Raw genomic sequence first — 27,424 nt, 5'->3', positions numbered from 1 at the left:
GGGCTGGTGGTGGCACTGGTCTCGCAGACACGCAGACCTCTCTTTTCAGGCCTCATTGAAACAATATCTATTTTGCGTCTAGCACGCTAGGTTAACTCCTCCTTGGCTTCCATAAATAAAGTTAGCCAGCTAGCTACATTTCGGTTCTTTACCTAGAGTCCGTTTATCTTATATATGAATAAATATATTCGTGTCCTAGGAGATTTATAAACAATCCTGTTAATGTTTCTTAATTAGCACATGATGAAGTATCTGCTAATTAATTAAGCCATATCATCAAACATGATTGAAAGTAGCTCTCTCAACATAATTGATCAATCAAGATAGGAGATGTTGAAGTAGTTGATGACAAATTGACAAAGACTAGCCTCGGAGCACTACTTAACTAGGGGGAAAAAACATTTTCTCTTGTATTATGAATATCTGAGCCTAAAAATTCTACGCCCATAGTAGCAGCCAACATTGGGTGCCAAAATGTTTATTTGGAGATCAAGAATATTGAGGAAATTCTCGTGTCCTTAATATAACATCAGCGAAAATTACATTGGAACAACAACATAATTCTTAATATAAATAACACTCATTGTCAGCAGCTACTACTACATAGGAATGAACAAGTCGTTGTCGTTGTTGTTGTCGTTTTCGTTGAAATCGTTGCATCAACCAGTGCTTTTGCAGGAAATAAACGCTTTTTGTTGCCAATTAATTAATTCGTTACTGTGAACCTCCATCTCTTTCACACACCGTATTGTGTTTCAATATATAGTCAGCAACGACGACGACACACGTTTGAAAATGAAACCTAAAATATTAATTTTTCCGAGCATGGTGAGGCAAGTAAAAGAGCCGCACGTGGTCACCATCTTTATCAAAAAACTCTACTATACTAACCAGCTGCCATGAAATGTTGACTAAAGCTGTGGCGTATTTAATTAATTTATATGTATAAAAATGGGGACGAAGCTTATTAATTATAAGCAATGAGGGTTGCAAAATACGAGCGCAAGTATGTATATATGTAATAACAAAGCGTGATTATGCAATATGGTTGGGTCAGCATTATTGGGGTGAAGAGGAAGACACGCATAATCAAGAATCGGAACCGCAAGAAACAAGAATATAAGGAGAATGATAATGTGTAGGTGTGTGTTTTGTTGGGATGATTAAGATAATGCCTCGCTTGTCGGAGGGGAATCATCATCATCATATTAACAAGAAGCACCCGAGCCATTATTGAATCATGCTAATTATTCTTATTCTTATCTTAACTACAAACTCAACTGGTTTGAGAGACGCTAAGTTTTTAATTTTTTTTTTTGGGTGTTAGACTTATATAGAACTTGGTGTTTATGAAACCAACTTCTACGTCATTATTAAAAGAAACATGTCAGATGATAAAAAATACACCTGTCACTTGCTCTCTGCATACACATATCACCATCCGTCTATCCCCTTCCTCTTTTCCATTATAGCAACAACTTTACCCAACCCCTTGTGCAAACAATTCCTCCTCCCCTCTCTCTCTTTTTATTTTTTGAGAAAAAGATCAATTTATTATTTTTTTATATTCAAAATAGTTCAACTTATATTAACAGAAAAAGGAAAAATAAGACAAGGTTAATAAGTCAGGAGAGGTAAAAAAAAATTAAAGATATAAAAGTGCTATGAAATCCTCCCCTTTCTCTCTCATAAAAAATATAAAATGTTGGAATATCATAAAATGTGAAAACCTCTAAATAATAATTAAAAATATATCACCTAATTCTTAAAAATCTTAAACATATATGATCTAAACTTTACAAGTTACTGTTTTTAAGGTATTTTATATCTTTATGTCATATTTTTTTTGTTAATAATAAGGCCTATTTTCTCAAAGCCTGTATATAATTATTGAAAAAATTCAAGAAAATATTCTATACAGAAAAAAAACAGGTATTCATATTTATTTATATCTTATCAATTTAAATCTCAAATTTTAAAAATATAGATAATTTTTATCAACATATTTATAATTATTTAGAAAGTATTTAGTTAAAATTTAGAATTTATATATGTAAATATGTAATTTTATCTAAATAATTTATATTACATTTGCACGGTATGTATGAGAGAGAAAGGGGAGGAGGGTGGAGGGAGGAGGAATTGTAAGCACAAGGGATTGGGGGAGGTTGTTGCCGCAATGGAAAAGGAGAAGGTAATGGACGGATGCGGTGCTCACCAGGGATGCTGAAACAACCTATATTGTTTGTCTAGATTTAAATACTTTTTCATTTTTTTAAATAAAAATTTATAAAATTAAATTAATCTGTTATTTATCAATATATATATATATATATATATATAACTCATATTTAATGAGATTAGTTTAAATTTAATACTTTTTTTTTACAATTTTTATAAATTGATCATACAGACTTACTTTAAATTATTTTAAATATGATAATATGATAAGTTAAAAGTTTTGGATCAATCTAATTAAATATGAATTGTATATGTTAGTAATTCATAGATTTATTCCAAATTTTATGAATTTTTATTTAAAAAATATAAAAAAATAAAAAACATGCTTAAATTTGGACAATCCAAATTATTTTAAGGGTCAAGTGCTTATCATCCCTAGTGAGCACCGAGTGTGCTTCGGGACAGATGGCGGTGTGTGCAGAAGAGAAAAAGTGGTAGGTGCATTTCTATCATCTGACATGTTTTTTTTTAATAATGATACAAGAGTTGGTCTCATAAACATCACGTGTTATGTAAGGCAAACACCAAAAAAAAAAAAAAAAAAAAAGAAGAAGAAGTTGGTGCCTATGAAACCAAATTTCAATTTTTAGTATCACGGTAAATATTTTTAATAATATACTCTCTCTATTTAAAAATATAAAATATTTTTAATTAAATTTTATTTTTTAATAAAATAGTTACCTACTTTCCAACTAACCTTATTTTTTCATATTTACCCCTATTAAACACCCTATAATAAATATAAAGTTATTATTAATAGGGGTACTTTTGAAAAAAAGATAATGATTACACTTTGAAAGACTAAAAATGCCTTACATTTTTGAACATCCAGCTCTTCAAAAAATGCCTTACATTTTTAAACGGAGGGAGTAGTATTTTGGTAAATAATTTTCGTTTTCATTGTATGATGGTCAATTTGCCTATTCCATCTATCTCAAGTTATAAGACACTTGCAAACAAAATCATATATACCACTAAAACTTATCAAATACAATTCACAATTTTATTTTTTTAAAATAAAACTACAAATTTTTAAAAATGCCTTTCATTTAATATTTTATTTATAAAAATATATAATATTAATTAAAGAGAGAGAATATAACAAGAAGGATAATATTAAAAAAATATCATTAATAAATTTTATTTTTATCAAAATATTATATATCCTGTGATGTTGAATTTTTCTTAAAAATATTTTATAATTTAGAACAAAAGAAATATAAACTAGAGCCAATCCAATTAATTCAGTCCCATGTGTGTACGGTACACACGCTCTTGCTTAATCAAGTCACATTATCCATAATGTAATATGTAGATTCACAAAAACTTGATAGTGAATTTTATAAAACGAGCACGCATGAGGAAAATATTGTAAACTAAAATATAATGTGTTGGGGAAGAAATGAAGGAGGAGTTTGTACGGTAAAATTAAGAAAAATAATGTTTTTTAAAATCAACCAACCTTTTTGTGAGTGTCGTATTTGCTCTCTGGCTAAAAGAGATTTGTAATACGAGAGGCTGACACTGGCGCCATCCTCCTTCCTCTCTTACCCTACTAGTTTGGTTTAATGTCATTGCACATATGCAAGCATTGCATTATCATTGAAAGAGTGATTAGCTTTTTAAGTGGATTTATGATAATAACTATTACACTTTATTACTAAAATGACAGTAATACTCATTCATTTCTCCCCCTATGACTATGAATTCATTGCATTCTGTTACCATATCTCCATTTTAAAATGATATTAAAATTGTATTGCATCTCATTACATTGCATTGTATCTTTTCAAAACAGCGAGAAATTGAATCAAATGGGCTGTAAGTCTCATAGAAAATCATTAACAATATCAAAATTATGACCATGGATCATCATAGCGTGCTAGTTAGTTGGTGTCATTGTGAGAAATCAATTCCTTTCATTAAATTTAACTGTTGTTAGTATAGGTAGCGATGGAGCTGCGCGTTGGGGTGAGAGGCCAAATACACCTGGGATTTTTAAAAATTTAGTTTATGAAGTCCTTGGAATTTTAACCCGTTTGCCCCCAGGTTATAATATTTTGCAACCACGTCCCTAAGTTTTGAGATTTTGCACTCCCTCGTCAAAGGTTCTGACTTTGCCACTGGGTATGAGTCACATTTTTAATTGCTTATAAATAATAATGTGGCTTATAAGTTTTTTTTTGATATTATTTGACATGCATTTAGATTTAATAGACACTTAGGCTAGGGCTTTCGATAGAGAAGGCAAAAGTTGGATGTGTGTGGGGAAGAGATCAAAGTAAATAAAACATGCACTTTTTTCAAATCTAATGAAATAACATTGTTTTGGGATAATTCCAAAATTTTTTAAATAATGATATATTGACAAAACACTTATAAAATTAACTGATCAATTGATTATTTTTATTTTAATTATGTTTAAACTTTCAAAAAACTGTGGACCAAGGACAAGCTCTAATCCAATTTCACGCCCTAGTCTTGACTCAACCAAAGCTAGAGACTCGTAATTTAAAGGGTAAGCTTGCTTCAATTTAGCATACTTCCTAGTAATAAACTCAATTATAGGAGGGAATGATATGATTTTTTTTTTCAACTAATTTGTTAGTTAAAAATACCATCATAGTTATCAGGAATCAAATAGGCCACCCCCTGGGGTAATCGCCAAAATCTAAAAATCGTCATTTAGCCCATTTTATGGGCCTTAAGTGAATAGCCCGTTTTAAGACTCATTTAGGGTGCGTTTGGTTTTTAGTTTGTCAAAAGTCAGTTTGCTGAAAGTTCATTTGGCAAAAGTCAGTTCGGTGAAAGTCAGTTGTTGTAATGAAATTTGTGTTTGGATATATTTTTTCAAAAGTCAATTTGGCAAACTAAAAGTTGTTTGGATTAATAAAAATTTATGCTTTTGAAATGTACTTTTTAATATGTAATGACTAAAAAGGACATTGATTTATGATAATTTATGATTTTTATTATACAAATGTAATATATTAAAAATGTTTAAAAAATGTGAAACAAATTTAAAATAACATAAAATTTAAAATGTTAAATAATAAGAATAAAAAAATAAAATTTAATTTTGGAAAGAAATATGTAATAAATAGTTAAACATTCATTAATATTGAATAGTTACATGATTAACGGTTCGATTTATAATATACAATCTGATCTCTAATAGAATCCTGAACCCTATTCATCTCTCTATCAAAAGCTATGCTTGAAATTACACTTGGAATTGTTGATGAAAATGCAGGCTCGTCAGTGTCATCGTTAGTGTTAACCATATTTTCATCTTCAAAACGCCTGAAGTTAGAATTAGTTATAGATTTTCTTCTAATAAAATTATGTATAGCCATTGTTGCACCAACAATACAAACTTACTGCACAAATGGATGGCTAGGCATGTGTCGTAAGATTGCGAATCTATTTTTTTAAACCCGAAAGTCCTTTCAATCATAGTCCTTAAGCTTGAATAATAATAATTGAAAATCTTATTATTGTTTGCAAATCTGGATAAATGCCTGAAATCTGGGAGATGACATTTATGAGATCTAAAAGGACCTAAATATCCACGTGGCATTGGATAGCCGGCATCTAACAAATAATATTTACTTACCAATAAAAAAATAGAAATTGTAAGATCCCAAAAAATATTAAAAAAATTTTAAATTAGATAAATATGAAATATACCTTGGGGTGGATGTGGAAATTTCATGTCCGGCCTTGTGAGTGCATAGTCAAACAAACGAGCATAATGAGCAGTCCCTTCCCATCCAGCTATGACATAAATGAAGCACATATCCCAATCACATATGGCCATTATATTTTGTGTTAGAATACCTTTCCTTCCAATATATTTCCTTTGCTCTTCAACATTGACCACACACGGGATATGTGTTCCATCAATTGCTCCTATAGCATCTTTAAAGAATGGCCAATATCATGGATCACCTAAAATTTTTGGATGAATATCTTGAAAAGTGCGATCTTTTAGTTAGATATATTCCTTTGCTAGCTTCTTACAAGTATGCAATACATTTCTAAAATGTTTGTGAATAGTCTCTATTAAATGTTAAAATCATTCTTGTGCCATCCTATTCCCCACTCCATGTCCAACAATATTTAGGAATATATCGATTATTTCATGAATCCCTATTCTTCTGGTTGGACGTAAGTCATGTTGCACTAGTTTGTCACAAAGTTGAATAAAAATATCTTTTTTTATACGAAACATGTTAACAAATGCCCTTGCAAAATTTCTTGCACCCATGCATGACCTGATTGTGAATGGATTCTACAAGGCTCTTTCAATAAAGTTATTGAGTAATTAGATACTATTATAGTAATAGCCTCAACCTCATCGTCTTCCGCATGTACAAGTAATTGTAATAAGCGAGACTACGAACTTTCATCCATAAAAACTGCATAACATAATTTAACAACCATTACACCATTGTTCATGACTTAACATAAGAAACGCATAAAACAAGAGTCAAATAACACAGTTAGTTTTAAAATAAATTAATAACATGAACGACACTAGCTAAATTTAAAACATTAGAAGGCAAGCTAAGATTGATCTAATTTGATTTTTTTACCCACGCACTTCAAAAGGTCACTAATACTCTTCCGTTATCCCTATGCCCAATATACATGTCCCTTACAGTCTTATCTAGTAAGGCCACAATACACTGTCTAAGAAGCGCCTCATCACAAGCAATCTCCTCGATTCCATAAAGTTCTTTTGCAACATCCAACACATTTTGGTCAACTGGTTTTGTTCCACCCTCTATGGAATTAAGAATTGACTTCACTGTTGAAACCCTATCCTCTTGTGTGGACACCAATTGACTCACTGAATCAACCATCACCGTTGCAAGACATTTTTCCTTCTTGTTTTGACTACTTTTACCTCTCTTTCGTTTGCTTCATGAATTAGTACCATCACTGTACGCATTATTCAAGTTAACCTGCCCAATTTTTGGGAAAGCTCCTCCATTAATGTTTCTTACATCATCACTGTCTCCTGATCCTTCGGTCAAATCTAATTAAGGCCTATACACATCTTGCGGATCATCAGTCGCAGATGTCTACATGTAAGTGCCCCGTGCTGCAACTGGCTAGTACAACTGTGTCAATTCTTGTGCATATGGAAGTGGTCTATGTTTGAATTTCCTATACATAGGATTCTCCTGCACATTTACAAGAACTGAGTCTAGTATATTTATAAATAAAATATCAAACGTATAGCATGCCATATATAATTATATACCTTAATCTTTTGATTCCACCACTCCTCCGGTGCTGAAACAGTATTCTTTTCACTATCCCATCCCAAACCAGTCTCTTTGTTTAACAGCTTGTCCCATATATTCCAATCTTTCCTCAAATTGTCCCATTTATTCTTCAACTGCTTCTTATCATAGCTTCTAGAGCTCAAACCATTAAACTGTTGCATTAGTGCCTCCCGACCTTTCTTTGATAAGGTAGAGCCTTTACGCTCATTTTTCCTAACTTGCTGGAGAGCTAATTTAATGAACAATTCGGTCTCTTCGGTAGTCCATAATGCCTTTTCTTTACTCATTTTTACTATCAAAATATCATATTCTCAATACAAATGAAATTTTAGGAGTAAAAATCCATAATTGAGTTAGAGTTAAAATATTAAAAAAGAGACCCAAACAACATTTCACATTTGGAAACTTAAAATTCACTTTTGGAATGTAAACGTGAGCTTTTCCAAACACATACTTAGCCTACAAATCTAATGGGGCTAAGGAAGGCACAATATGGGCCAGCTAATACCAATACCCTTGGTAGTTTCTAAAAATGGTTATGGCTTTCACCCTAGGCTCATGCATTGTATTTGAATCTATACAGTTTAAAACATAAAAATGAACACATGATACTAATAGGAGTTAAGTTTAGTAAAATGAATTAGTCTCTTATAACATGACAAATTAATATTAGAATCTTCACTGAGAGAGATACACACATTTAATACCTAATCATTTCTCAAATATAACTACCTCAAATAAAAAAAAAGAGTAATAGAGAAAAAAATGAAGACATGGCCTTAAAAAATTAAGGAACAAAAGGCGATCATTGAAAAACTACCGTCGGTGGATATAAACGATAAGGATTGGAAGAATCTGTGTTTGCCATGGATGAATGCATTGGTCATAACTCTTCTTGGAAGAAGATTAGGAAGCAAGACCATGCATGATTATTTCACGTCACCTTAGGGTGGTTCGTCAGCTTATAAGTTGATAGATATGGATAATAACTACCATATCATGTGCTTTGATGATTCATCAAACTAGAAAAGAATTCTCTTTGAGGGCAAGTTAGTGATATGGATTAGAGGACCTAATATCTCCCTTTGCAATTTTATGATGTTGGACTTCTTACAGAGTTGGGGAACCGTATTGGAAAGACATTAAAAGTGGACCTGGATATGCTAGTCCAGGAGAGTGAAATGCAATCTAAAGTTGAAAGAGGGCAGTTTATTAAGATATTTTATGTTTTTTAATCAACTCCCACCTTGCTTGGCTAATGGTATCAAATTTTAATTAATCTCTTTGAATTAAAAAAATAAGGAAAAAATATTAACCCCACGGGTTATCAAATTCATGGTCAAATCAATTCTCTTGAGTTTCGTTTACTATGAAGGAAGCTCTTTGATAATAATAATCTCCACAACAGCCATATTACAAACTTTTTGGCCAATTAGCTTCCATAGTCATTCGCATTTCCACTGTTTAAGCACAGTCTTGTGACTTGTGAAGCCATTCCAAACAAAAACCGGCTTGTGTAAATTATAAGGGTGGTCATGCCATCTAGTTATATATATATATATATATATATGTCATTCTTAAAATTATTGTTTTTACTTATATGTGATTTTACAATTTTTGAATTTCAAAATAATATTATTTACTATTTGTTAGTTGATCAATTATTTTGTATCATATCATAGTATGGGATACTCAATGTTTGTTGAAAAATAGTTTAAAAGTAAATATGCTTTTCAACCCTTAATTTTTTATAAACTGTTTTGATTAGTTGCTTGAGAATGCAGTTTAATACACACTAGGTTAATTATAAACTATTTAATTACCAGAATGATTACTGTAATCAAGGATTAGGTATATATAGACACACACATATGCTATATTTTGAGTAACAAAGCATTGCTCACCATAAAAAAAGTATTGAAGGTTGTATCGATCATTGAATTGGTCAAGACATTAATTTAAGGGTTAATGATCAAAACTGTAGTTAAATTATGATCAAACCTAACCAAAGTGGTCTATTAATTCAGTTTAGACACTAACTTGAATTTGAATGCATCGTCCGCAGCATACGAACATGACTCAACATGCACAGTTCCGTATCATGAGATTATTCAATATCGCTTGTAATTTATTTCTTAGGAAGTGGTCTTTGTCTATTAATTTTATCCTTAAATATGTTATTAGTCATGCTTATTACGTTGCCAAGAAAGCCCATTTGATAGAGAGTCCTTTTTGCATCTTTGACTATTTCCTCATCTATAATGATCGATCACTCTCAGTTTTCTTGAATGAATTTCAGTTTTCAGTCCCCCAAATTAAAAAAAAAAACAAGAAAAAAAAGTGACGCATTAAACTGCTGCTGCTTTTCCGAAATGATTAAATGAAGTTTGAGGTGAAGGTTGTTGGCGTCTGATTGCTTGCTTGAAAATAACACATGGAAGAAGAAAATAAAAGCAAGCCGCGGAAATCAAAAGGAATGGCTTATGATGAAGTTGGATTATATTTGTCTGCAAATTTCCTCACGATTTCTTCTACTCTCTCAATTAAATGAAGCTCGCTGCATTTTCCAAGTTTTTTTTTCTTTTTACGTTGAGAATGTTGTTAGAAACTACTCATCGTAGTATGTACATTTGTCTGTAAATTTCACACTTCCCTGGTTAACATTCACGCAAGTTCATAGTCCCCTCTATCTGTGCCGTTCATAATCGTATACGCGTACGCTAGCTTCAGAATGTTGCCCAAAATTTCTGTGTAAATTTACTTGACACTTGGTTGCAAGTTTCAATAGAACATGTTACCCTGCTGTGTATAAATATCATGAAGGGTACCCTATAATCGACAGCATTAGTTTATCTGAGAGAAGGAATAATATTAATATAATTCAGAGAGTGAGATGAGCTCAAACCGTGGAGGCACTAACAGGGAAGATAGGTCACAGTCACAGACGCAGTCCTCTAATGGCACTCGGTTCCCACCAAACACATAGGGCGCTGTATCCCACCCCTCTAACTACGCTCCTTCAAGGGCTCGTGGCACTGATATGCCAACCATACAGGGCGCTGTATCCACAGCAAAGTCACCCCCACCGCCCAACGCCGCTAACATATTTTCAAGGGCTGGTGACACTCGTCTCGCAAACACGCAGGACACTTTTGGGCCTCATTGAAACAATATCTATTTTGCGTCTAGCTAGCAAGGTTAACTCCTTGTTGGCTTCCATAAATAAAGTTAGCCAGCTGGCGACATTTCGGTTCTTTACCTAGAGTCTGTTTATCTTATATATGAACAAATATATTCGAGTCCTAGGAGATTTATAAACAATCTTGTTAATGTTGTTGTTCCGTTTTGCTCCATGTCATGTTATCGTTGGAATATATAAATAAATGAAGTTTAGTGTCAATTTTCTTAATCCTCTTCAACGGCGAAATCAATACATGTTTTACATTTCGGATGTTATTGGCTAAAAATGTAACCATGTTTGTCGTGTTAGGATTATTTAATTAGTCTACCATATGCCATGAAAATAAAATATTATTTTTCACAAATAAACTGAAATTAATTAGAGTTGACTTTTAACGTTATCGACCAACTTTAGTTTCATCTGTAATTCTAAGAGACCTAATTGATCATGACTTATTTTTGAATTTATTTGACTTTTAATTTAGAAAATTGTGAAAGCAATGGATGTGTAAATAAAAAATGGTCATCATAAACTCAGGTTGAAAAAAAATAAAAGTTCCTCTCTTCTACTTTTAATACCATCTCCTCTTACTGCTTTTGTTAGAATACCAAGTAAACAACATTTTCCCAAACTACTCATAAGGCTTTTATGTTTTTTTTTTTTGGTCCTCTCTTCTTCTTTTTTTTTTCCAACATTCAAACCTCTAACCAAATAATTTATCAACAACCATCAACTCCCAAGAATTCAAATAATTGCATATTAATTTCATGATCAAATTTCCTTTACCACCTTCAAGATAAATTTATATACCAACAACACCCGTATAAAATATACTTCTTACAATAATCAGTGAAATTTTAAAAAAATACCACAATTAAGCAAAACTCTTCTACCATGTGGGCACTAATCGTTAAACTAATACCAACATCTTCCTTATCAATTTCACTTCTCAAAAATTTATTAGCATGTATAAACAAATCAAGTTCATTTAAAACTCAAATCCACACCATCGTATGTTTGTTCTTAAAAAAAAAAAAACAGCTTCAACTTAAATGAAATTCCCTTTTATATTAATAAATGAGTAAATGACAGTAGAAAAGCAAGAAAAATTCCACAGTCACAACCTTTACAACATGCACAACCAGATGGAGGAGGGAAGAGAGGTAAGATTCACTAACCATCAAAGCCAATAACGTTGAACCAAGAAGAGGAATAGTCCGATGCTGAGAAGAGAAGCAAAACTCTCTGCTCACACTCATAGAAACCAGCACCGCACGCAAAGAAGACGGAGAAGATCGAGGATTTCCCCTGGCTGCTGTCGCCGGCGCATCTGGAGTAACTGTGATAGTAAAACAGAGAAGGAGGAAGAGAACCGAAATTAAAGCCTACACATACTCAGGATGATATCGCAACCATGAGAGGAGGGAGATGAGCGACGGTGCACGAAGAAGAAGAGCTCGTGATTCCACCTCTTGCAACGGCGTGCAGCAGCAGGCGGAGCTTGTGTACACAGCATGGATGGCGATGGAATAAATGCGAGAAAAAAATGAAGAAGAAGGAGGATGGCGGTTCTGTTTGAAGCTCCTAGATCTCTTGCTGGAAAGAAGACATTGGGAAAGGAATACAAACAAACGATGCGTGTGTTTTCCTCTCTGCCATCGATTTTTTTTCCTAAGGGCATAATAGTAATTTCATAATGAAGTAAAAATGAAAATCCTTCTTAGTGGTCTTGAATGATTCGAACTTGGGACTTGAGTACATTCAACCATACTCATTTCCATAGAGCCACCCATTCACTCATAGTAAAACTCTCCCAAAATAAAAATATAACCAAATATAATCAAAATCCTTTATCATAAAATTTAATCTTATTTAAATTTTTGGGTTATTACAAATGGACTGTTAACTTAATAAAGTTGTATTTTATTAAAAAAATATATCGCAAATGGAAAAACAATATTATCTCCATTGAGCCTTTTCAATAACTAAAATGCTTCTTTTGTCAAGTGTGAAAATAGATATAAATAAATATTATTGATGGACTGTCAAGTGTCAATTGATATTAATTATTAAATAAAGAGAGTAGTGTCGGTACATTTGTAACAACATATCAAGATTACAAGATATCAATCAATTCAGAGATCACAAAAGTTCTGACCTATAATATTTTAAAAAAATATATTGAAGTCTCGTATAAAAAAATATATTATTATAATTGGCAATTGAATTAAAGTCATTAACAACTAATAAATTATATAGTAATATGGGATTTAGTTGTAATTTATAGATGCCCAGCTATAAGAGCCTCTCTTTCGATGAAGTTTAATTATTATTAAGGGAAAAATATGATAATTATTTTTAAATTCTTAAGAACTTGCATGATACTTTTTTTTAATAAAATGATATATTTGTCTATTGTGAAGTCCAGCAACTACGAATTAGCTATTACTTTCCTTTAAGAAATGATTACTTTTCTTAGATAAGTAATTAAAATGGGATATCAAGATAAAGTTCAACAACTAAAAATTAGTTACTATTTTCTTTAGAGAAATGACCAATTTTCCCGTAAAAAACACTAGAATGGAATATTAAATTATAAATTATTTTATATAATTCTTTCACTAGTGAAGTCCAATAATTAAAATTCAGTTTCTATTTTTTTGGTAAAATAAACAGTTTTCTTGGACAATGATTGGAATGGAATAACATATTACAAGTTCTTCTAGCCATGAATTTTTTTTTTATCGGTAAAATCCAACAATTAAAAATTAATTTTTTTTTTTGGGAATGAATATTTTTCAAGGGCAAACTATTAGAACAGGACGCCAAATTAAAAGCTGTTTGCTTTTTTTTTTTTATTATTGAAACTTCAACAATTAAAATTTAGTTATTACTTTTTTTTGGAAAAATGACTATAACATAATAAAAAAAATTACAAGTTCTAATAGCCACAAAAAGCATTTTTCACATTAAAACTAATTGACATGTAAGTACAAATAATTATAATATTTCACGGTGTCTAATTATCATCAGTAAATTTTATGAGTATTTTTCCTTTGTTCTCCCTATTATTAACCACATTATAAAAACAAGTGGGATTTTTTTTAAAACATGCTTTAATAAAAAAAAGGGATTAAAGTGTATTTGTACTTTTCTTCAAGGAGCATTGGACATCCTGCACTAATAAGTGAGATGTTTTTTCTCTAAAATATTTTTTATAAGAGCAAAAATCTTCTTTTATTAGTAATCCATTAACTCTGTCATTTTCTATTGATGTGACATGTTCATTAGTGCTAATTTATTTCTAAAATTTTCATATTTATTAAAGCTTTCTTCAAGGAGCACTGGCCACTTTGATTTTTTGTTACAATAAAATTTATTAAACATTATTTAAATATTTAATATTTATTAAGAAAAGAACATTTTTAGAAAATTAGTATTGATTAAATCTCTTAAATTTTCTAGTCATTTTTTATAATTTTTTTGTCAATTAATAATTAAATTAATGGATATTTAGAATTGAAATGTCACTCGTTTTTAATTGGTATTTTCATATAATGCAATAAACTTTAAATATTAAAATTGGCAAAACAAGTTGGAAATTCAACAAAATAATATCAATTTTATCTATTTATTTGAAGGTTCATTCCCTCCTTTTTTAATGCAAAGCTATAAAATATTAAAAACATTAAATTTAGGTGGTGCAATATTTTGGAGAAAGATTATTAGTCATCAAAAAAAATAATAGAAAGAATGACCTACAAGATGTAAAGGACTTAATCATTATTAATTTTCTTACAAGATTATTGTCTATATTTTATTTGAAAATATTGTTGTCTCATATTTTCTTTTGAGAAGTGTTGGGTACCTTATTAATAATAGGGCATTTTTTGTCCTAAATCATTTTTCAAATGAGCAAAATTCCCTTTCTATCAATGGATTACTAATGGAAGAGCTTTTTGCTTCTCTAAAAAATAGTTTTAAAAAAATATTTCACTTATTAGTATAAAATGTCCAATACTATTTGAAATAAAATATAAAAAAGATTATATTTTAACCTAAAAACAACAAGCTCAATCAAAACACACCTTTGCATTTAAACACACCTTTACGTGCGCTATAAAAAGTTGAAAGCCTCTCATTTCGAGTTTCAAGACAATGAAAGTTGTGCTTAAATATAGTAAAAACACAGAATTAACACTAAATTACTACGCTCAGCTTATTAATATTAATATCAATAAGCATTAGATGATTACATTTCCTTAACTTCCACCCTCCCCTCTCAGAACCCATATTTCAGGCTTCGCCTATAGGGGTTGATAACTACACATGTAAGTGAATCATTTGAAGATTTGGCCACGTGACCCTCTCTCTCTTTGCTCAAAATGTCACCCATTTTTTCTTCTCCTTCCATATAGAACCATGCTTGATGCAAACCCTTCTCCCCTAATTTTATTTCCCCTAATTTCTTCATATTTTCTCTAAAAAATCTCCGTCACATGCACCGAAGCTACCAAGGTGTTCGAAATATGCAAGCTCAAACATTCATTCACCTCTCTCTTGTCATCTTCCTCCAAATCAGATTCGTCGTCTCGGCTTCCTTCTGACAATGTCACCAATTCCTGCAATGACCAACGACCGCCGCCACTGCTTCATCGCAGGTTCGTTTCCAACACCAACATCACCTCTTCCAGCTCCATGTTGTCTCGATCCTCCTCTTCAATTTCTCGCCTCTCTTGTGTTCTCAGCATGCGATCCACTAAGGTCAATTCCAGCTGTGTATTTGATTTTTTTGTGAGATTTCATCAAACAATGTTAGTTTTGTTGAATTTCTATTGTTTGTATGGTGGCATGTTTACTGATTCTCGGATCTTGTGTCCATCATCGGAGAGAGATTTCTTCGGCGTTAAAACTAATTTTCTTGATGAGGCATAGGTGGAAGCTGAAAATTCGGCACTGGCAAGTTGCCAGCTGTCCTTTTCCTAAATAAATAAGGACTATCGCTTTTCTCTGAACTGAATTGAGGAGTGTTTAAATGTCCATTTTACCCCCTTGAGTGTTACTTATTCTCTCTTGACTAGTGTTCCTGAACAGGTCATCATGGAAAACATAGAATAATAAAATAATTTTTATCATACCATCTTTTATTCTCGACTTGTGTGGTTTGGTTTGATGCATAAAAAATAATTTTCTCGTGGAAGAAGCTGGGACTTAGGATATGGTCTTATATTTGATTTTACTATTAATAATAAGACTTTTATAATGCTTTCTTATTGAATCACATTGGAAAAAGAACTTTTTGTTGGGTGTAAATTTCATACTTCCCTGGTTAACATTCACGCAAGTTCATAGTCCCTTCTATCTGTGCAGTCCACAATCCTATACGCGTACGCTAGCTTCAGAATGTTGCCCAAAATTTCTGTGTAAATTTACTTGACACTTCATTGTATGATGATCAATTTGCCTTAAGTCACATTGCTTATTTAATATTCCATCTATCTCAAGTTATAAGACATTTGCAAACAAAATTATATATACTGCTAGAACTTATCAAATACAATTCACAATTTTTTTAAAATAAAAATACAAAATTTTTAAAAATTCCTTTCATTTAATATTCCATTTATGAAAAAATATAGTATTAATTAAAGAGAGAAAATATAACAGGAAAGATAATATTAAAAAAATATTATTAATAAATGTTATTTTAATCAAAATATTGTATATTTTGTGACGTCAAATCTTTCTTAAAAATATTTTATAATTCACAACAAAAGAAATATAAACTAGAGCCAATCCAATTAATTCAGTCCCATGTGTGTACGGTGCACACGCTCCTACTTAATCAAGTCACATTATTCATAATGTAGTACGTAGATTCACAAAAACTTGATAGTGAGTTTTATAAAACGAGCATGTGTGAGGAAAATATTGTAAACTAAAATATAATGTGTTGGGGAAGAAATGAAGGAGAAGTTTGTACGGTAAGATTAAGAAAAATAATGTTTTTTAAAATCAACCAACCTTCCTGCAAGTGTCGTATCTGACTTCCTAGCTAAAAGAGATTTGTAGTATGAGAGGCCGACACTGGCGCCATCCTCCTTCCTCTCTTACCCCGCCAGTTTGGTTTAATATCGTTGCACATATGCAAGCATTGCATTATCATTAAAAGAGTGATTAGCTTTTTAAGTTGATTTATGATAATAACCATTACACATTATTATTAAAATAACAGTAATACTCATTCATTTCTCCCCCTATGACTATGAATTCATTGCATTCCGTTACCATATCTCTATTCTAAAATGATATTAAAATTGTATTGCATCTCATTACATTGCATTGTATCTTTTCAAAACAGCGAGAAATTGAATCAAATGGGCTGTAAGTCTCATAGAAAATCATTAACAATATCAAAATTATGACCATGGATCATCATAGCGTGCTAGTTAGTTGGTGTCTAGGCTCGCCTCTTGTCGGTCCATTCTTATATCGCCAGGTTCTGTGTTCCTAATTAATATTGCTTAGCAGCGACTGGCTTCATCTATTTTTCATTCACCTTCATCTTTTTATATTTTATATCACACACTCTAATTCATACTATTATACAATACATATATATTAGTGTAATAGTATGATCGTGTAATATATGTATGATGTTTGAACGAAGAAGTTGCATTCTTTTTCACCTGATGTAGTTCTTCTCTTATTGAATGTAATTTTGTTCAAAGTACATTTGTGCACTAGACCTAAACACTTCTCTTAATGATGAATCAAACATTAATTTATCATGTCATTGTGAGAAACTAATTTATTTCGTTAAATTTAACTTTTGTCGGTATAGGTAGTGATGGAGCTGCGCATTGGGGTGAGGGGCCAAATACACCTGGGATTTTTATAAATTTGGTTTATGAAGTTCTTGGAATTTTAACCCATTTGCCCCCAGGTTATAATATTTTGCAAGCACGTCCCTAAGTTTTGAGATTTTGCACTCCCTCATCAAAGGTTCCGACTTTGCCACTGGGTATGAGTCACATTTTTAATTGCTTATAAATAATAATGCGGCTTATAAGTTTTTTTTAATATTATTTAACATGCATTTAGATTTAATAGACACTTAGCTAGAGCTTTCGATAGAGAAGGCAAAAGTTGGATGCGTGTGGGGAAGAGATCAAATTAAATAAAACAGGCACTTTTTTCAAATCTAATGAAATAACATTGTTTTGGGATAATTCAAAAATTTTTTAAATAATGATATATTGACAAAACACTTATAAAATTAACTGATCAATTGATTATTTTTATTTTAATTATGTTTAAACTTTCAAAAAATTGTCGAGCAAGGACAAGTTCTAATCCAATTTCACGCCCAAGTCTTGACTCGACCAAAGCTAGAGACTCGTAATTTAAAAGGTAAGTTTGCTTTAATTTAGCATACTTCCTAGTAATAAACTCAATTATAGGAGGGAATGATTTGATTTTTTTTCCAACTAATTTGTTAGTTAAAAATAATATCATAGTTATCAGGAATCAAATAGACCACCCCCGGGGTAATCGCTAAAATTTAAAAATGGCCATTTAGCCTACAAATCCAATGGGGCTAAGGAAGGCACATTATGGGCCAGCTAATACCAATACCCTTGGCAGTTTCTAAAAATGGTTATGGCTTTCACCCTAGGCTCATGCATTGTATTTGAATCCATATAGTTTAAAACATAAAAATGAACACATGATACTAATAGGAGTTAAGTTTAGTAAAATGAATTAGTCTCTTATAACATGACGAATTAATATTAGAATCTTCACTGAGAGAGATACTCACATTTAATATCTAATCATTTCTCAAATATAATTGCCTTCAATAAAAAAAATATGAGTAATAGAGAGAAAATGAAGACATGGCCTTAAAAAAATTAAGGAACAAAAGGCGATCATTGAAAAACTACCGTCGGTGGATATAAACAATGAGGATTGGATGAATCTGTGTTTGCCATGAATGAATGCATTGGTCATAACTCTTCTTGGAAGAAGATTAGGAAGCAAGACCATGCATGATTATTTCATGTCACCCTAGGGTGGTTCGTCGGCTTATGAGTTGATAGATATGGATAATAACTACTATGTCGTGTGCTTTGATGATTCATCAAACTGGAAAAGAATTCTCTTTGAAGGCAAGTTAGTGATATGGATTAGAGTACCCAATACCTTCCTTTGCACTTTTATGATGTTGGAGTTCTTACACAGTTGGGGAATCGTATTGGAAAGACATTAAAAGTGGACCTAGATATGCTAGTCCAAGAGAGTGAAGCGCAATCTAAAGTTGAAACAGGGCAGTTTATTAGAATATTTTATGTTTTTTAATCAACTCCCACCTTGCTGTTAGAAGACAGTGGATGATGATAAGAGGGGATTTTCTTCCATGTATTATTATCCAGAATCTTACTTGGCTAATGGTATCTCTTTGAATTAAAAAAAATAAGGAAAAAATATTAACCCCACAGGTTATCATATTCATGGTCAAATTGATCCTCTTGAGTTTTGTTTACTATGAAGGAAGTTCTTTGATGATAATCTTCTCAATAGCCATATTACGAACTTTTTGGCCAATTAGCTTCCATAGTCATTCGCATTTCCACCGTTTAAGCACAGTCTCGTGACTTGTGAAGCCATTCCAAACAAAACCCGGTGTGTGTAATTGTAAGGGTGGTTATTTATTTATTTATATATATTTATATAAATGTCATTCTTAAAATTATTATTTTTACTTATATGTTATTTTACAATTTTTGAATTTCAAAATAATATTATTTACTACTTTTTGTTAGTTTATTAATTATTTTGTATCATATCATAGTATAGGACACTCAATGCTCATTGACAAATAGTTTAAAAGTAAATATGCTTTTTGACCCTCAATTTTTTATAAATTGTTTTGATTAGTTGCTTGGGAATGTAGTTTAATACACACTGGGTTTGTTACAAACTATTTAATTAACAGAACAATTATTATAATCAAGGATTAGGTACATATAGACACACAAATATGCTATCTTTTGAGTGACAAAGCACTGCTCGCCATAAAAAAAGTATTGAAGATTGTATCGATCATTGAATTGGTCAAAACATTAATTTAAGGGTTAGTGATCAAAACTGTAGTCAAATTATGATCAAACCTAACCAATGTGGTCTATTAATTCAGTTTAGACACTAACTTGAATTTGAATGCATCGTCCGCAGCATACGAACATGACTCAACATGCACAGTTCCGTATCATGAGATTATTCAATATTGCTTGTAATTTATTTCGTAGGAGGTGGTCTTTGTGTATTAATTTTATCTTTAAAGATGTTATTAGTCATGCTTATTACGTTGCCAAGAAAGCCCATTTGATAGAGAGTCCTTTTGGCATCTTTGACTATTTCCTCATCTATGATGATTAATCACTCTCAGTTTTCTCGAATGAATTTCAGTTTTCAGTTCCCCCCCCAAAAAAAAAAACAAGAAAAAAAGTGACGCATTAAACTGCTGCTGCTTTTCCGAAATGATTAAATGAAGTTTGAGGTGAAGGTTGTTGGCGTCTGATTGCTTGCTTGAAAATAACACATGGAAGAAGAAAATAAAAGCAAGCCGCGGAAATCAAAAGGAATGGCTTATGATGAAGTTGGATTATATTTGTCTGCAAATTTCCTAACGATTTCTTCTACTCTCTCAATTAAATGAAGCTCACTGCATTTTCCAAAGTTTTTTTTTCTTTTTACGTTGAGAATGTTGTTAGAAACTACTCATCGTAGTATGTACATTTGTCTGTAAATTTCACACTTCCCTGGTTAACATTCACGCAAGTTCATAGTCCCCTCTATCTGTGCAGTTCATAATCGTATACGCGTACGCTAGCTTCAGAATGTTGCCCAAAATTTCTGTGTAAATTTACTTGACACATGGTTGCAAGTTTCAATAGAACATGTTACCTGGCCTGCTGTGTATAAATATCTTGAAGGGTACCATGTAATCGACAGCATTAGTTTATCTGAGAGAAGGAATAATATTAATATAATTCAGAGAGTGAGGTGGGCTCAAACCGTGGAGGCACTAACATGGAAGATAGGTCAAAGTCACAGACGCGGTCCTCTAATGGCACTGATATGCCAGACATACAGGGTGCTGTATCCCACGCCTCTAACTCCGCTCCTTCAGGGGCTGGTGGTGGCACTCATTGCCCAGACGGACAGGTGGCTACATCCCCAGCAAAGTCACACCGACGCTCTAAAGCTTCTCCAAGGGCGGGTGGCACTCGTCTCGCAAACACGTAGGACACTGTTGGGCCTCATTGAAACAATATCTATTTTGCGTCTAGCTAGCAAGGTTAACTCCTTGTTGGCTTCCATAAATGAAGTTAGCCAGCTAGCTACATTTCGGTTCTTTACCTAGAGTCTGTTTATCTTATATATGAATAAATATATTCGAGTCCTAGGAGATTTATAAACAATCCTGTTAATGTTGTTGTTCCGTTTTGCTCCATGTCATGTTATCGTTGGAATATATAAATAAATGAAGTTTGGTGTAAACTTTCTTAATCCTCTTCAACGGGGAAATCAATACATGTTTTACATTTCGGATGTTATTGGCTAAAAATGTAACCATGTTTGTCGTGTTAGGATCATTTAATTAGTCTACCATATGCCATGAAAATAAAATATTATTTTTCACAAATAAACTGAAATTAATTAGAGTTGACTTTTAACGTTGACGACCAACCTTAGTTTCACCTGTAATTCTAAGAGACCTAATTGATCATGACTTATTTTCGAATTTATTTGACTTTTAATTTAGAAAACTGTGAAAGCAATGGATGTGTAAATAAAAAATGATTATCATAAACTCAGGTTGAAAAAAAAAAACAGTTCCAAAAGGGCAACAAAAAAAAAAGAGAAAAAAATGGTTTTGAACCCCGCGTGGCATGTAACCCTTGAATATCTAGAACTTTTTTTTGGGTACCGTCTAGAAAAAACTGCACAAGCTAAGTCTTTTTCTTTCTCATTTTCTTGATAACATATTTTTTTTTTACTAATGGTTATTAAATTAATAATGATATAGTGCTGTGGTATCATTATTGTCTTAGCACAAAATCTTGGAGTACCCTAACCTATATATTCTACACTATTAATTAGTTAATTACCATTGTAGTCCTTAAGCTGGGGAAGGAAAAAAAGATAGAGAAGCTAATTCAAGCTTACTTGTGCCACAATCGACTGGGTGTTTTTTCAGAGTCTCAAAACTGAAAAATAATGCAAGGGAAGTTCATAGAAAGTTATTAATTAACGATATTAATAAACAGAAATATCTCGGTAACACTTGAAATATCAATCACCTGAAGTTTACCTGCATTTTCTGACTTCAATATCAAAGACTGATAAGTAATAAATATCCCCACCCCAAATAACGCACACGAGGTTCATCAAGCTATAGGGTTAATTCAAGACATTATTGTATTATTATTCTTCAAATATAATGTCTCATAATATGAGCATTCAGAAGGTTTCTATGCCCTGGTCAACGGCTAATTGTACTAGTTGCTTCCCTACCACCCTTTTTGGCATAGATATATGGCAAAAATTTATATATTTAAAATATTTGTTTTTTTACCTTTATTTTTAGATTATTTATTTTATAATAAATTCTTGTTATTAATATTATTAACATACTAAAATTTATTTTTTTAATTTAATTGAATAAAATATATTAAACATGTAAGATTAACTGGCTAAATGTATATGTGTATATATATATGCTCGCTTTTTCTTTTCTTTTCTTTTTTGAATTTGAGTGGGTCGTCCAAGGTGTACAAGACTCAAACATGTACAATTCATCCGCTTTAAACTTGTTCTTCTTCTTTTCCAAAAGCATTACATGAAGTTTGTTGAAGCATCGCGTTCACGTCCGATTGGTTGATAGAAAACGGAATGCACAGAAAAACAAAATTAGTAACAAATCAAAGGGAACGACTTGAGTTGAAAATGCAGAATATTTGTTTGCCAATTTCTGCAGCAATTCCCACCATTTGCTTCCACCGTCACATCCTGCGGATTAAGCTAATTTCACTGCATTTTCTGAGTTTTTTTTTAATAACAAAATGACTCATATAGTTCCTTACTACAACTCTACAACTCTCTGTCTATTTTAATCGAGTTTAAGCTTTCGTGATCATTGTCTTTAAAACCATTCCTTTCAAACTCATTTCTTCTCATTAGCTATGAAAGAAAAAGAATTTATTTCTTCAAGGGCTGGATGCTTACGTATGCGTAATTATTCCTCAAATGTATGGGCTTCCTCCTCTTATATTTGCGATCTCTATCAATTTTTTGCAAGCTATATGGCTGTTTGGTTTAACTTCTTTTGATTTTCTCAGGTTTATTTTACTTGATTTGTCTGATTATTATTTTCAATTTCATTTTTAGGATGACGCTTTTTTTCTTTTTCTTTTTTTCCTATATGAGAAGGATGACGCTTTTTATTATCAAGAAAGTTAGAAAGATTCACATTTCTTATATCAGCCGGTTATTTTCCATTTTCTCAAATTCTTTATATGTTCATGGGAATTGGGATGCTAAAGAATAGGAAAGATTGCCTTTGATTTTTTATTTGTGGTTCCTCTACAAGGATAACGCTTTAAGCCCAACAACCCAAAGCTTGCGGCCCATTATGAGAGTTTGCCAATCTGAATACTTACGCATGCTTGCATGAAAAGGAACTACTGTATTTTTTATGAGTTTTCATCATATTTTCTTTTAAGAAGAAAAAGGAAAGTAGAGAAAATGAGTCAAACTGTCCGTTTCATTTTGCTGGATGATGTGACTAAAGAAGAGTCTTCAGTTCATTCAATAAGAAGAAGAAGAAGAAGAAGAAGAGTCTTTAGATACATCAGACGGCTATAATGAAGACAGACGCATCGGTTTTTACTATCTGGGGTAGTAGAGAATCCAAACTCTTAAAGAAGCATTATCCCGTTATTTTTGGCCCTGTTTTGTGTTTGGTTAGTGTGGGCAATCGAGATTGTCAAAGTTGGGATAGATGGGGTTCGGGCGTGGCTCCTAGTTTTTGAGAAGTAGCGCCCTACTTTTATTCTAGAAAGCAAAATTTGACGAAATCTTCAATGATCTGAATCATTTTCTCTTGTTTTTATTATTTGTTTATGGATGCTTATGCATTTTTTTGGGACCCATTCTATCATGAATTGTTGTAAGGGGTTGCGTTACCGTGTGCAGAAGACTTGCACCATTTGCTTGGGCGACTTAAAGATAGGTCAAGGTCAAGCTATCTTTATTGCCGAGTGTGCTCATTCCTTCCATTTCAATTGTATTGCTTCCAATGTCAGGCATGGAAACCATCTCTGTCCCATCTGTCGTGCCAAATGGAAAGAAATCCCATATCAAGCTCCAAGTAATTTTCATCCTCCACTTCCTCAACGTGTCAGGAGTAGGCACAGACCATTGGCTCCTTCACCACCTCGACTATTAGATCCCCCGGCTATCATTGAGCCTCATCACTTCTCTGATGATGAGCCACTCCCTGTTCCTGCTACCTTTGCAAAACATGTTTCACCTGCACCTAATGTTGTGGCTATCAAGTCCTTTGCAGAGTATCTTGTTCTCTCTGCATCTGAAGCTCATCCAAATTTTGCTGTTCTCGCCAGTATTTGTGCACTAACGCTTTCTCAACGTGATCGTGTTCTTGTGGACCTGGTTACGGTGCTTGACATCAGTGATAGCATGGCTGGTTCAAAGCTTGCACTTGTTAAACAGGCTGTTCTTTTTGTCACTTAAAATTTGGGGGCATCTGACAGGCTTTCTATAGTTGTTTTCTCCTTCACTGCGCTAAGGATTTTCCCACTTTATAGGATGACTGATAGTGGCCAATCTGATACAACCATCGTCGTTGATTCTCTTTCAATAGATGGTGGAACTGACATTCTGAGTGGGCTAAAAAAAGGTGCTCGTGTACTTGAGGAGCGGCGAGAGCGAAACCCAATCGCTGGCATTATGCTCCTCTTGAATGGCAGGTCTCAGCCTATTATAACTCCACCATTGGGACGCCAATTGCCTGCTTCTATTTCCTCTAATCATAATTCAAATGGGGATTTTATTCCCATCCACACATTTGGCTTTGGTAGGGATCACGATGACACTGCCCTATACACCACCTCTAATGTATCTGGTGGCACGTTTTCCTTCACTGAATTTGTAGGCATGGTGCAAGATGCTTTTGCAAGGTGCATTGGGGGTCTTCTGAGTGTTGTGGCTCAAGATCTACAAATCATCGTCAAAGCTCTATCACCAAGGTTGCAAATCAGTTCAGTACGCTCGGGGAGTTACATTAATGAAATTCATGATGAGGGTAAGCAATGTGTCATTGATGTTGGTAACATGTATGCAAAAGAGGAGAAGGGATTTCTGCTATACCTATCAATTCCTGCAATCCCAGCCAGTGAACGAGACAATATAGAGACGAAGACTTCTTTATTGGATATTACATGCCAATACAAGGATTCAACATCTAGGGAAGAGCTAGTTAAGGTTGAGGGTGAGAGTAGAGATTGGAAGACCAGATGGTTCGCCACAGCCCAATGACATGACATTGTCCTTAGAGGTTGATAGACATAGAAATAGACTCTTTGTGGATGATAGTATAGCAGAAGCATGGAGGCTGGCTGAGAGGGGAGACTTATGGGGCGCAAAAGCTTTGCTGGAAGCAAAAAGATCAGTACTATTGTCCTCTGCCTCAGCATCAGCAGGGGATCTTACTTGCAGTTGGCTTGATGCTGAATTGAGAGAAACTAGGGAGAAGATGGAAAGCAGGGAATGATATGAACATACTGGAAGGGCTTATGTTCTATCAGGATTGAGCTCACATTCATGGCAGAGATCTACAACAAGGGGAGATTCTTTAACTCAAAACATTTGTCAGTGGCGATGTCCGAGACCTTACGGTAAGCGGGTTCAATCGGGTATGACACGCCTTCAATGGTTAACATGGTGAGAATGTCACAAAATCTAAGCCTGAGTGGATGGAGGCCTCTCCCTGAACCTTGAAGAGCACTGTTATGATTTTTGGCATCCTAGAAGGTGACTAATCCAAGTGCGAATGAAATTTGTAGACATCGCTGATACTTGGATGGCTTTTGGTATTTCATCTAGTTAAGAATTTTGATAACCGCCATATGAAAGTTAGATTTTGATATGGGTCTTTGGAGGAAGAATTTAAACTGTCCATCTCTTTTATAGAAGGAATTTGCTTTATTTTTTGTTTTTCTTCAAGGATTCTGTAATTACAGTTGAGCTGCATATATCGTTGTATACTTGCCACCCACACATAAAATGATAAAAATTGAGTTTTTTTTTTTTTAAATATAAATGAAAACCGAGAAGCCTGCAGTTTGCATGTAGTCTTTTTTTTTTTGGCTTGCTTTTTGTTTTTTTAAAGATCGTTGATAAATTTGGTCGAAGCTGGTATAATTGAAGATAAACAAAGAAAAAAAATCCGGTATAAATAAAATAAAATGAATCTCATGTACCCATTCTCAATTTTTGATGTGTTTTTTTTCATCAGATGCATTTTTCTGCACACTACATATAATTACAGCAGTTTATTATAGATTTTATTATATATATATATATATATATATGTTGATGATTATATATATAGATTACATAAACAATGCCAGACTATAAAAGATGCAAGTGTTCAAAAAAATTGGTTAAAAAAATTCAAGTTCCTTCTTAATTTTTTTATTATCAATTTGAAAAGAGATTGAATATTTTGCTTTTTCTTCATAGGATTTACAAAAAAGATTCTGAAAAAATTAATAGCATTGTTTCCATTATTTGTCAAAGGGAAGAGTTCAAAATAATCATCATTAAAAAGAATGCAATTTCTCTTCTTAAAAAATAGCATGTAATCTGAATAATTTAATTTTGATATCAAGAATAAACTATATTTACTTTTTTGAAGAGTTAAAAAATATATTCTGTCAAAAATAGAAGAGTTAATAAATAATAAATATCCAAATAAATAAAATTAAAAATTTAAATAAAATTTGACTGGATCAAAGATTATTTTATGAAAATAAGAGCCTAAAAGGCATTGAAGTTTTTTTTTTAATAGTATAAGGAGTAAAATCTACCAATAATGTAGATTATCTCTCTAAATATACTGAAAACAAATAGTATATCTCTCCTAATTAAATTATTATATATATATATAAAGGCTATAATTCAAAAATTCAACCACTTACTTAAATAATAAAAGTATCTATCACTCATATCAATTTTAATTATTAAAAACATTCAAGTTTTACTGGAAGGTATGGTCACTATTACCATTTTTCATATAAATGTATAAGCCCATTTCATTGACTGCACCAAGACGAGGTACTTTTTTATTGTGTAGCCATGCAGTTATTCGGCTCCTGATGCGTTTCTTAATTTCAGCAATTGTGCTCCTCTTTACTCGAATTTATTGTCCAAACACATTAATATTAAATATATATTAAATTTTAATTACTTTTTTCGGAGGATTTTGTTAATTATATTTTAAGAAATAATAACCTATTATTTAGAGCATTCATTAAATTTTTTATATCCTCAGTGAAAATACATATTTGTTAAAGAGATTAATTATTAAAAATTACCAGTCACTTATTAAAGAATA

At 32.3% G+C, this 27,424-nt stretch overlaps 1 protein-coding gene across 1 annotated transcript; it reads right to left on the bottom strand.

Moving 5' to 3' along the window:
- Positions 1–6,848: 6,848 nt before the first annotated feature.
- Positions 6,849–7,825, bottom strand: LOC129286051 (L10-interacting MYB domain-containing protein-like). Its single transcript, XM_054922092.1, has 2 exons — positions 7,514–7,825; positions 6,849–7,157 (listed from the first exon to the last, which is right to left on the bottom strand). The coding sequence occupies exons 1-2, from the start codon at positions 7,823–7,825 to the stop codon at positions 6,849–6,851; spliced, it is 621 nt and encodes a 206-aa protein (XP_054778067.1).
- Between the last annotated feature and the right edge of the window lie 19,599 nt (positions 7,826–27,424).

Source organism: Prosopis cineraria, unplaced genomic scaffold, assembly GCF_029017545.1.
Source record: "Prosopis cineraria cultivar Desert tree isolate PC_DT_omini unplaced genomic scaffold, ASM2901754v1 PC11, whole genome shotgun sequence".
Classification (NCBI taxonomy): domain Eukaryota; kingdom Viridiplantae; phylum Streptophyta; class Magnoliopsida; order Fabales; family Fabaceae; genus Prosopis; species Prosopis cineraria.
This window is presented reverse-complemented; position numbering and strand designations above follow the sequence as displayed.